General features: G+C 44.9%; 1 protein-coding gene across 1 annotated transcript in view; it reads right to left on the reverse strand.

Moving 5' to 3' along the window:
• Nucleotides 1-1,582: 1,582 nt before the first annotated feature.
• Nucleotides 1,583-13,098, reverse strand: part of CCDC13 (coiled-coil domain containing 13) — a gene marked incomplete at both ends in the record, with an annotated part of 35,718 nt that continues 24,202 nt past the window's right edge. The window contains 4 exons of the mRNA XM_080340104.1: nucleotides 1,583-1,742; nucleotides 2,970-3,079; nucleotides 8,674-8,833; nucleotides 11,620-11,748. Of these exons, the coding sequence (XP_080196230.1) occupies nucleotides 1,583-1,742; nucleotides 2,970-3,079; nucleotides 8,674-8,833; nucleotides 11,620-11,748 (559 nt within the window). The remainder of the gene's footprint in view (nucleotides 1,743-2,969; nucleotides 3,080-8,673; nucleotides 8,834-11,619; nucleotides 11,749-13,098) is intronic.

Genomic DNA, 13,098 nt, shown 5'->3' on the forward strand with positions numbered 1-13,098 from the left:
TTCTTTATCACTGTGGCTGGTGGTCTGTGTGTTTGTGCAGAGAAAAGAGAAGATGCATATGTTTAAAGAAATGAGTGTTGCAGCACTTGAGGTCGGCACCACGTCCTGTAACATAAGGTGCTCCCGGATCCTTTTCTGCATCTCATGGGTTGATCCACAGCCACCCCAGGAAGGATTTTGCTGAATGATCTTCACGAACTTGTGTGGGTATTAGAAAGGATGGAAGGTGTCCTGTACTTTTTAATGTGAAAATGTTATTGATTCGCACTCCTGCATCAGTGAAATCAGAACCTCCAGCTGCAAACTCCCAGCATGAATTCAATGAACCATATTCTTGGCGAGATACCTGACAGCTTTGCTGAGCTATAGGCCGAGCTTAACCTCAACTCCATGACCTCCCACATCAGGGACCCCATGAACTGTTCAAAGAGAGACATAAGCAGGAAAAAGAGAGGGTGACACCACCCTCACTGCATCTGGAGTAACTCCTGCTCCGCTTTATTTTTTGTTCTGCCCCATCTCAGCCCAAGTGGAGTCAGGACGCAAACCTGGGGAAGGGGGCAGCAGTTTGTCCGTCCACAAATCCGCTTTGCGGGGTTAAAGCCTGACAAACTTCACGCTCGCAAGAAGAGGCTGACGAAGCAAAGCGGAGAAAGAAGAGCTTTCAAGGCTTCCAACGGAGAAACAAAGCAGCGCTATACAAAAATGATGAGCTCTTGGTCTGGTGACCCCCACGGCCGGCTCGGTGCTGGCAGCTGCATGGTAATGCCTTATTAGTTTGCACTTGGTGTTCTCCCCACGCTGCAAGAGGAAAGGACAGCGATGCAAAGGCTTTCGGTGTCTCCATAAGTCCCTCCATTGTTGCAGCGATGCCTGCGTTTTGTCGGCAAGAACGTGACGGTTGAACGCAGAGATGCAGAAATAAGGAATTCATAACCCGGATGGTGAGTTTTTGTATGGAATGAGCTCAATTTGAGGTATGTCTAATCTGCACAGTTCACCTTTTCAGTGGAAACCATTTCAGAAAACTCTGCTGCCAGTATGTTCAAGCAAAGAAACTGGTTGGAATGAGGGAAACCCCCCCGAAGTTCACTCATAGATATTCACAGGCCAGGCTAATCCACTGAAGTGCTACAGAAACCCAGAGACAGGTATCAGTGTGCTGATAAAAACAGAACTGGGTTTGTTCCCGGCACGGCTTTGGAAAGCAGCCGGTATCACTTTTGCAGAGCAAATTCCTTCTTGAGCTGATAAATGCAGCAGCATATTGAATATCGAGCCCTCTCGAGGGAAATCCTGTTGGAACTAAGGAGGTTTTGCCCAAAAATCACCCTGCAGAGTTGCAGCTCCCTCAACTGCACCAATTTATGGTCTGAGCGCTAACTCTCACACACAGAATTTGCTGACGTGCAAAACCTTCACCCTTTCTGTATTTCATCTCCATTTCTCACCCTGTTCTGCAAACGCTACAGAAATGACGGGATCTGAGGCTGCAGAGCTGCGCTGCCGCCGCATTTCAACTCACGGGCACAACGCCCGGGCTCTCCCTGCTTTGCAGTCCCAAGAAATCTGAATAGCTTGCTTAACTCCCCTCTTGTTTCTGCTGCCGAATGGCCTGTAAAAAGATATCCTTGACTTGGTCCATTGTGTCCTGATACAGTTTAAAGTCTTCCTCCCTGTTTCTCACAGTAGCCTCCAAAGCGGCCTTTAGAGCTTCGTTCTCATCCAGTTGCGTCACGAGCCTGCGAGGAAACAAAAGGAAAACTTCCCCGTGAGCTGTGGGGCTTCAAAGTAAATTAGAACAAACGTTTCAGCTCTGGGGGAAAATAAAATGAAGCACATGCTCTCTGGTAATTTTATGAGAGGCAAGAGAAGGAGTGGACTTGTTCCTTCTCTCTTTGGGATAGAAAAGAGTGTTAGATGACCAAGGTGTGTTTTGTTAAAGATGGTAATTTTATTTTTGCTAATAAGCTTGCAATCAATACATAAGGAAAGGAAAAGGGGGAGATGAAAAAGGGGGAGAAGGAAAAGAGGGGGAAGGAAAAGGGGGAGAAGAAAAAGGGGGAGAAGGAAAAGGGGTAGAAGGAAAAGGGGGAGAAGGAAAAGGGGGGGAAGGAAAAGGGGGGGAAGGAAAAGGGGGGGAAGGAAAAGGGGGGGAAGGAAAAGGGGGGGAAGAAAAAGGGGGGGAAGAAAAAGGGGGGGAAGAAAAAGGGGGGGAAGAAAAAGGGGGAGAAGGAAAAGGGGGAGAAGGAAAAGGGGGGGAAGAAAAAGGAGGAGAAGGAAAAGGGAGAGATGGAAAAGGAGGAGAAGAACAAGGGGGGGAAGAAAAAGGGGGGGAAGAAAAAGGAGGAGAAGGAAAAGGGAGAGATGGAAAAGGAGGAGAAGAACAAGGGGGAGAAGAACAAGGGGGAGAAGGAAAAGGGGGAGAAGAACAAGAGGAAGAACAAGAGGAAAATGAAGAAGAAAATGAAGAAAAGAAAAAGAAGAAGGAAAGGGAAAGAGGAAAAGGGAAAGAGGAAAAAAAAGGGAAAAAGGGAAAAAAGGGAAAAAAAGGGAAAAAAGGGAATAAAGGGAATAAAGGGAATAAAGGGAATAAAGGGAAAAAAAGAAAAAAAAAGGAAAAAGGGAAAAAAGGGAAAAAGAAAAAAAAAGGAAAAAAAAGGAAAAAAGGAAAAAAGGAAAAAAAGGAAAAAAAAGGAAAAAAGGAAAAAAAAAGAAAAAAAGAAAAAGGAAAAAGAGAAAAAAGAGCTGTCCTTGTGCATGTTTTGTGTTGCTTACCGTTTGCATTACCTTAACATTTCTGGGTATCTCCATAATTATTAGGAAATTTGTGTAAGAATGACACAGACCAGCTCAAAACACAAGAGCTGTGATTTCTACGGAGTTGGTGAGGAGTGGGTGCAGGGAACAACCCGGCGGCCGGTTTGAGCTACCGCGAGTAACGGGACACGGAGGAAGGGAAACCCGACCTGGTGCTCAGCTCCTGTATCTGCGCCGGGGGCGTCAGCTTGGCCAGCTGGGCTGCCGAGAGCTCCGGTCTGTCACCCGGCAGCACGGCGGCTCTCGAGTGACCGGCGGCCTGGCCTGCAGGTTTAATCACAAAACCGAGTTTTAGTGAAACAGGCAACTGTCTTCATTCACAGAATCACAGAACCCCAAAATGTCAGGGGTTGGAAGGGACCTGGAAAGCTCATCCAGTGCAATCCTCCCATGGAGCAGGAACACCCAGATGAGGTTACACAGGAAGGTGTCCAGGCGGGTTGGAATGTCTGCAGAGAAGGAGACTCCACAATCCCCCTGGGCAGCCTGGGCCAGGCTCTGCCACCCTCACCAGGAACAAGTTTCTTCTCATATTTAAGTAGAACCTCTTGTGTTCCAGTTTGTACCCATTACCCCTTGTCCTATCATTGGTTGTCACTGAGAAGAGCCTGGCTCCATCCTCACTTAATATTATGACAACTGTTGCTTCCTTGCCTGTGATAAAGTTTGCGTGTGGCACACGCCGAAACAGCTTTTGTAAAGCGCTCTGACCCTCAGCATAAACACAACATAGGTTATAAAACTTCAACGTGTGCTTCAAGCTCAGGCTGTAAATCAGGAAAGCTTTTCTAAATAAAGGCTTACCCGAAACATGGAGCATTGCTCCCGTAATTTCAAATGGGCACAAACACATTTTTCAGGGTTATGGAGAAAATAGAATTCAGATTTACTGCTGGCGTTGGAGAAGCAAAAAACTGTGACGGACCAGTGAACCCCTACAATGGAAGAAGGTTCGGAGAACAACGTGCTCAGGAAGCTCAGAAAGGAACGCAGCGGGTAGGAGGAGGATGCTGAACTGGTCCCAGCAGCGAGGGGACTGGAGGGTGGCCTTTGCTGTCGATAAACAGTAAAACAGTTGAGTATAATGTAAATGGCCTTCTTTAAAATAATCAATAGGAAGCGCTACAACCACCTGAAAGGAGGTTGGAGCATGGAGGGGGTTGGACTCTTCTTCCAAGTAGCAAGTGATAGGACGAGAGGAAATGGCCTCAAATTGCACCAGGGTAGGTTTAGATTGGATATTAGGAAAAATTCTTCACCAAAAGGGCTGTGGGGCATTGGAACAGGCTGCCCAGGGCAGTGCTGGAGTCACCATCCCTGGAGGGGTTTAAAAGGTGTATAGACAAGGTTCTTAGGGACATGGTTTAGTGCTACAGTTGGATTATGGTTGGACTCAATGATCTTGAGGGTGTCTTCCAACCGAAACAGTTCTATGATACTATGAAAACAAAATCTGATTGCATGTAAGGACTTTCATTTTCATAGAGTGATTAAACATTGAAACAGGAGCCCAGAGGTTATAGATTCTACAAAAATAGAGACATTCAGTGTTGGACTTGATGATCCTGAGGGTCTTTTCCAACTGAAATGACTCTATGACTCTATTATTCACCTTGAGGCAGCCAAACCAACCTGAGAGAAATGCATATGTGGTTCAGAGTAGAAAAATCAAACAAGCAGCAAAATGAACTTTGAAGAAAACTGTTTTGACCTGGCTTCGCCCCACGTGTTCCTTTCCACAGCTGGGGACACCTAGTAATGTCACAGCGAACATCTGGGCCGGTAACGGGAATCACATCTGTGCTGCAATTCAACTGTATATTGCAATTGCTGTATTGTGTTCGTATCATGATTCCACTACATTGCTGTCTCACTTTTCCAAATTAAAATGCCACATCACACCAAATAACTCCAAAGAAGTAAATTTGGTATTGAAACACTAAATCCTCCTCATGTGGAATATCTGAAAGAACCTGGTCAGGGAGTATTGGACTTTGACAAAAACATGAGAAGAAAAGGCGATGTTGTATAACCAAGAAAAGCTTTTGATCTGGAGGCTGAGGAAAACCTGTTACTTACCTATTCTCCACTGGGATTATTCTTTGCTAATTAGAAATTTGGATAAGACATTAAGAAAAAAATGAAAAGCACGAATAATTTTCAAACACAACTGGGTCGCTTCTAGCTACTCAGCATCATTATCTCCTTCCCTTGAATTGAAGAGACTAGAAACATCAGATTAGCAATTAGATCAGCTCTCTCCAATTTTGCACTTTCAGAAAGAAAAGAAAATATTATGTTAATTAGCGGGTTCTCTAGTCTCCATTTTATACTCAGGCTTTTCATTCCTTCTTATTTCATCAACTATTTGGCATGAAAGCATTTAGATAACCTACATGCTTTGCTGAAGAGGTGTATTACGGACTTGTAGACTCACAAACTCCAGAGAGTTTTGCACATCACAAGGGGCTGAGCTCTCTTCAAAGAACGACGGAGAAATAGATTGTGACGTACTCATCTTACGGACTTAGAGAGGATTTCTTCCTATTAGTCTTAATGCCAATTCTTTTCTACATTTGCTTTTAGTCCTTAAGCAGACAAGCTTAATGAACTAAATATTTAGTAAGAAGGAACCTGTCAGAGCGGTAAGAACAAGCTATGACACGTCAGTCTCCCAGAAGTGAGTTACTAAACTGTTACTACAGCACAAGAACTTGACCAAAATGGCTCAGGACCTGGAGAGTTTATCGCCTTGAGGTTGCAATGAAAATTTAAGTGGAGCTCTCTTACCCAGAGGAATGTCCTATATCCTGAAGGCCAAAGGCTGCAGCACATTGTTTCTAAGCACAAGGTTTCTACTCGGATCTAAGTTTTTCTGCAGTACTTTTTGTGCTGTCAGGCTCTCGGTTAATACAGGTAAGAGAGCTCTAAAAATCAGCGCTTGCAGAAAAACACATGAGAATGAGTCACTGTTGGCTGAAGCTCTTTCTAAGGACACAACAGTTCTGCTCTACGGAACAGACTCATATTTTGCAGAGAGGAGTAGCTTGAAGATCATTTGGTCCCCGTTGAGGGTAAAGTCTCCTCTGAATCCTGTTCCCACTTCTCTAATTCTCTGTATGCTGGGTGGGTGAACGGCAGCACTGCCCTTGAGGTCCTGAACACCATGTACATGTTAGACTGGAGACCCAGCCTCTCCTGTAGGAACCAAGATCCCAGTAAACAACAACACAGGATCATAGAATTATTTTGGTTGGAAAAGAACCTCAAGATCATCGAGTCCAACTCTTAACCCACCCCTGGCACTGACCTGTGCCCCTGAGAACCTCATCTCTGTCTGTCCAACCCTCCAGGGATGGTGACTCCAGCACTGCCCTGGGCAGCCTGTTCCAATGCCCAACAGCCCTTTGGGGAAGAAATTGTTCCCCAGATCCAACCTCAACTTCCTCTGGTGCAGCTTGAGGCCGTTTCTTTGTGTCCCTGTCTCCCCTCAGCTCCTGTTCTCCAGCTGAACCCCCCAGGTCCCTCAGCCGCTCCCATCACACTTGTGCTCCAGCCCCTCACCAGCTCCGTTCCCTTCTCTCAACTTGCTCCAGCACCTCAAGGCCTTTCTTGGCATGAGGGGCCCAAAACTGCCCCCAGGATTCAAGGTTTGGCCTCCCCAGGTCCCAGCACAGGGACGGTCACTGCCCTGGTCCTGCTGGCCACACCAGTGCTGGTACCAGCCAGGATGTTGGTGGCCTCTTGGCCACCTGGGCACACGCTGGCTCATGTTCAACCGCTATCAACCAACACCCTTCTCCACTGATTTCTCGAATCATGATCTTGCTTCGGAGAGATCTTATAGTCAAACACGGATCAGACCAAGAGCACTGCGATGGGAGGTGCGAAGAAACACAATGCAGTCACAGTAGTGCTTCTTACCTCAGCCTGACCCACATCTAACGAGAAACAAAACACCGGTGCAGGTGGAAAACGAGCTAACTGCTTATTGAGATCATAGTGCTTAGTGCAGGTCAGCTCCAAGGCAATGAGGTAGCATTAGAACACATGGCGGTGCTGGACGGAGTCGTGATGGAAAGACACACCATCCATCTGTGAGCTGCAGGGCAGTCCCCCTGCAGCCCGAGATCATGGGTTTCAGCGTGGGGCAGGCTGAGGGCTTGTACAAGGGCTCTGATGAGGCTTGTGACCCCTCTAATGACCATAATTCAGCCTGACAGCATCCTAGTATTTGTCAAATTGAAATTCCCATTCCTACTGTTCATCTCCTGGCATTTAAAATCTTTTTACTTTATGAAAATACATATAAAAAGGGAAACCACTGGAAAAGTTTCCTTAAGAATATGTGCCATTTTATTGGTTTAGACACTTTACAGGGTCAGAGTCCTTAAGCAATAAAAGGATCTGATCAAGGAAATAAAAATTTAACATCCACCATGAATTCTCCTCCTTTAACTATGCTAGTGAGGCTTTCATATTTATAGCAGGAGATTATCATGTTCATGGGATAATAAATTATACCAGATCTAATTACTTCATCACCAGCAATAGTTTTTCACAGACACTGACAGGCCTTAAATTGGGATGCGTCCTTTAATTCTGCTGTTAACCTTCAGATGAATCTTTCCGGCAGAAGCATAAGGGGAACACAGCGGTGGGCAAGGGGGCAACGCAGAGCAGTGGGCTTTTTTCTGTCATCCCATGAAAACAACACATTGCAAAAGCCCTGGTCCCACTTAAATCCGTGGCAAAACCCTCTTGAATTAAGCGGGGCCAGGACTTTACCTTCCGCATTGGTCCACTGGTCTGAGTAGGTCCAAATCACAGTATCACAGTATCACAGTATGTTTGGGATTGGAAGGGACCTCAAAAGATCATCTAGTCCAATCCCCCTGCTGGAGCAGGAACACCCAGATGAGGTTACACAGGAAGGTGTCCAGGCGGGTTGGAATGTCTGCAGAGAAGGAGACTCCACAACCCCCCTGGGCAGCCTGGGCCAGGCTCTGACACCCTCACTGAGAAGAAGTTTCTTCTCAAATTTAAGTGGAACCTCTTGTGTTCCAGCTTGATCCCGTTACCCCTTGTCCTATCCTTGTTTGCCACCGAGAAGAGCCTGGCTCCATCCTCCTGACACTCACCCTTTATATATTTATAAACATTAATAAGGTCACCCCTCAGTCTCCTCCAAACTAAACAGCCCCAGCTCCCTCAGCCTTTCCTCATAAGGGAGATGCTCCACTCCCTTAATCATCTTTGTTGCCCTACACTGGACCCTCTCCAGCAATTCCCTGTCCTTCTTGAACTGAGGGGCCCAGAACTGGACACAATATTCCAGGTGTGGTCTCCCCAGGGCAGAGCAGAGGGGCAGGAGAACCTCTCTGACGTACTGACCACCCCCTTCTAACCCACCCCAGGTCCCATTGGCTTCCTGGCCACAAGGGCCCAGTGCTGGCTCATGGTCACCCTGCTGTCCCCAGGACCCCCAGGCCCCTTTCCCCTACACTGCTCTCTAATATGTAATTTCCCAACCTATACTGGAACCTGGGGTTGTTCCTGCCCAGATGCAGGACTCTACACTTTCCCTTGTTAAATTTCATTGGGTTACTCTCCGCCCAACTCTCCAGCCTGTCCAGGTCTCTGATGGCAGCACAGCCTTCTGGCGTGTCAGCCACTCCTCCCAGCTTAGTGTCATCAGCAAACTTGCTGATAGTACACTCTATTCCCTCATCTAAATTGTTAATGAATATATTGAATAATATTGGCCCCAGTGCAAGGTCAAGTCAAAATGTTCTTGCTGCCTATTAACCACGGAGGTGGGACGAGGGACATCGTTGTGGACAAGTGCTCCACCTCACCTGTTTTGCTCCTCGGGGGAGGTTTCTGTGCACTCGTGTTCCTCCCCGGATCCATCTGCAGTTTTTCCAGCTGCTGTTCCAAAATGACGCATCGCCGCCGCTCTTCCTGCAGCCTCTTCTCAGCTTCCAAGACTTTCTCGTTGCCTTCGTCCACCCTAGTAGGTAAAAGAGGTAGTTCAGCTTATTTATGTCATGACTACTAGGGATCAGTCAGTCTTGATACTGAATCCTGCTTCACAGCTCTCAACAGAGGGAAAAGGAGAATTTTCCAAGCATCCAAAGGTGGAAATGTCAGCGCAATTGTTCAAGATGACATCCTCCAAATTTGCAAATGAGAATTCACTAATGAGAGCATGATGAGATGTAACCCCATCTGGGTGTTCCTGCTCCATGGGGGGATTGCACTGGATGAGCTTTCCAGGTCCCTTCCAATCCCTGACATTCTGGGATTCTGTGAGCAGCTGGAAATAATGGGTTCATTAAAGGAGGTCGCCTAAATCCCTTAACACCAGCTACTTGTGTGAATTTACCACTCAGATGAGCAGGAAAGCTGCAGATTGCTGAGGGAAAGGGTTTTTTATTAGAGGAATAATAAATGGCATTTTCTTAAACACTCTGGGAAAATTTGGAAGGAAAATAGTTTATAAAACCCTGTCTAGAATTTAGCTGTTTTGCGTCAGTCGTGCGCGAGTATGAAAAGAAACTTGACGTTGCTTTGAATAAACTTGGCCTTTAGATGCTATTGTGGAAGTGAGTGGAAAAGAAACTGCTGGTTCAGTCTGCAGTGCAGTAGGGCAGAGCAATGTGCTTCTCTATTCACTCTGCACATCATCTCAGAAAATTAACCATGAGAAACGTGCTGTGCACCCACAGGCGCAGTCAGTGGTGCATCTCATGGGGCAAATGATTCCAAAAGATTGCAAAAGTCCTGGTCCCACTTAAATCTGTGGCAAAACCCTCTTGGATTAAGCATGGCCAAGATTTCACCTTCCGCATTGGTCCACTGGTCTGAGTAGGTCCAAATCACCACGTGCAAGGTCAAGCACTTGTGTAGGCTTGATAGATAAAAGTCAAAATGTTCTTGCTGCCTATTAACCACGGAGGTGGGACAGGGGACATTGTTGTAGACTCTCTGTATTGTATAATGCAGAATAAAAGGATTTGCTTCTTGACCCCACGGGAGATAGCTGATTACTCCCTGAATCAGGAGACTTGATTAGTCTTATTTCCCTCCTAGCTGGCATAACTGGAAAAAAAAAACCCTATTACACCTATAATAAAATTATATCACTGTCTTAAAAATGTAGCTGAAGGCAAAGCTCTGACCTCCCGTGGCTGTGAATTACCAGGCTGATGACAAGGTATGAGACATTATATTTCTCTCAGTGGTTCTAAATTCACTACACTTTTCATTTGGCCAGGTGTTCCCTTAGCGCCCACGTTCGATAAACAGTGGAGGAAAAATGACAAGACTAGTCGTTTTTTTTATTAAATCTGCCGCCAATATGAATAACTTAAATTAAAATGTTCCTCTAGCTCTTCCCTTTCGCCCAGCGGGGCCTGATCCTACAAACCTTTTACTATGAAGTATCTTCGCCAGTATGTTCTGCTCCGCAGTGATTGTGAAACACAGTCCTAAATTCTAGCAAAATCCCAGCCATATAACTATTCCCAGTGCTCCTCTCTTCACTTAAGCATTATTTGTGTTACCTGAGCTTTGCTGACCCACGCTCCAACAGGGGAAGAGGAGGAATGCCTGATTTACTGTTTACATCTATACATGTTGAAATATGACTGGGTGCTACATTATCCTGAGGTCTTCCGAGAGTTATTGCGCACCAGCTCGCAAAATTTACTTTACCTGCAGGAGCTCTTGATAAATGTGTGATAAGTGTGGAGCTGCTGAATCATCAGTCTGCGGTACATTTTACAAGCAACTGTGCATTTCATTGACTCCGTGTTCTTCATTAGCCTGTGTTCGTGACAGCCCCATTTCAGCCACTACTCACCCCTCCATCCTTATCTAATTGTGTAGCTCTATTAAAGTCTCTGGGCTTATAAACACAAATGAAATTCTTCCGGTGTGTATTTAGCCTTTAAAAGCACAGGGAATGATATCTTTACCACAGTTACAAAAAAACAATACTTCTCTGACTGCGATTAATTGTATGGGAAAAGTTAGACAAGTGAGAAATTGTAACTACTGTAAAATAAAGCAAGCAGATAGTGCCTATTGTATCCAATAGTACATCTTCAAAAGTATATCTTAGCACAAGCTGGATTCCAGATTTGGGAATCAAATAATACACAGTCTCTGTCTGGGAAAAAAAAGCAGTAGCTGAAAGAGAAGAGATTTTGCTTTCCCTTCCCTCCTAAAGCATAGTTGGCTTTTAATATCATCTTAAATTGAACTAAATAATAGGAACAAAAAATCACCACCCTGCTGCAGTTCAACCAAAAGAAATTCATGTAGGATAAAACTTAAAGGAATGTGTAAAGGTTCTGGAACAGAAGTCAGGTTATAATTAGTATAATAGTACAGTATATTAGTATAATAGTATTAGTATAGTATAGTATATTAGTATAATTAGTATTAGTAATATTACTACTGATTCATAATCTTGCTGCCTAAATTGTACCATGCATATATAAATGCACCAATTCTAGTTTTATCTAGGTGCAGAAAGCTTGATGGTGACTCAATTTTTTTCTGTTCTTTGCTCTATAATAATAATAATAATAATAATAATAATAATAATAATAATAATAATAGCATCATCAACTAGGCAGGGAAATTGAGCAGAAAAAAAATGTACAAGCCCCTGTTTAAGGCAAAGATCAGACTGGCAGCATCTGGCGTACGGTGCTGCAGGCTCTCACGCGTCTCAAGTGCTCCGCAATCTCAGCATCCCACAAAGGATGCGCCAGAACGAGCCGCTACCTTTTCTGCAGCACAGCGACCAGTTCCAGGAGCCTGTCCCTCTCCACTTGAGCCGCCTGGCACAGGGCTTTGTGCTCCACAATCTGCGTCTGCAGCGCTTTCCAGTCCGGGCTGTCAGCGCCGGCGAGCCTAAAAACACCATGAGGGTAGAGAGACTGTTTCCCATTTGATGAATAAAAGCAACGAGACAAAGGGCAGGGTTTGAATAAAACCATATCAAAATACACATGTCTGAAGGCGAAGGAAGAGTCAAGCTCACTGCCTCCCCCCAGCATCAGTCTCTATATTGCAATAAATAGAACAGAAATATGTGGAAATAACATTTTATTAGCAAGGATTTTCTCCTTCGCAGGGATGTTCTTCTCTTCCCACCACCCCTGAAAACAAACTTCCACCTCTGATTAATTCACTGTCGCTGACTCTCATGGCTGCTGCCAAAGTAAAAGCAGCTACGTGTGGATTCTCCAAAGTGCTACACTAAGCTTTTAAATGGCTCGTTATTGATTTTCTCCCACTGAAAGGCTTCAGGCAGCATTAGTACAATGGCCATTCTCATGCCTGATATGTGATGAAAGGAAGGGGCAGTTTTCCCTTGTATCCAATTATTACGGACTTCATTACTTCTCCGACCTCTCTCTACATAGGAGTATTCAGGAATAGCTCCTTTAGCACAAAATGCAGGAGAAATCTTGGTGCTTGGGGGTGAAAAGGGAAAAATGGGATTTATGAGGCGTAAAACTAGCAATCAATTAAAAAAATATGGACAGCAAGGAGACACTAGAGCCTGTGCCAGAGCTCTTTGGCAGCATCAGGTAGAAAGAACGATGGGAGAAGCTGTTTGTTACAGAAAGGAGGCAGACAAGGATAACACTTGTCAGCAGCTTGAGGAGGGGGGCAGGAAAGCTCCCTTGTTTAGGATAGAGTTTATATATGTACCAGGAAACCACCCTTGTTTAGGATAGAGTTTATATACACACCAGGAAACCACCCTTGTTTAGGATAGAGCTTATATACGTACCAGGAAACCTCCCTTGCTTAGGTTGAAGTTTATATATGTACCAGAAAACCTCCCTTGTTTAGGATAGAGTTTATATACATACCAGAAAACCTCCCTTGTTTAGGATAGAGTTTATATACATACCAGAAAACCTCCCTTGTTTAGGATAGAGTTTATATACACACCAGGAAACCACCCTTGTTTAGGATAGAGCTTATATACGTACCAGGAAACCTTCCTTGTTTAGGATAAAATTTACACATGCACCAGGAAACCTTCCTTGTTTAGGATAAAATTTACACATGCACCAGGAAACCTTCCTTGTTTAGGATAAAGTTTACACATGCACCAGGAAATCTTCCTTGTTTAGGATATAGTTTACACATGTACCAGGAAACCTCCCTTGTTTAGGATAAAATTTACACATGTACCAGGAAACCTTCCTTGTTTAGGATAAAGTTTACACATGCACCAGGAAATCT

Source organism: Nesoenas mayeri (genome assembly GCF_963082525.1).
Source record: "Nesoenas mayeri genome assembly, chromosome: 2".
NCBI classification, from domain to species: Eukaryota; Metazoa; Chordata; class Aves; order Columbiformes; family Columbidae; genus Nesoenas; species Nesoenas mayeri.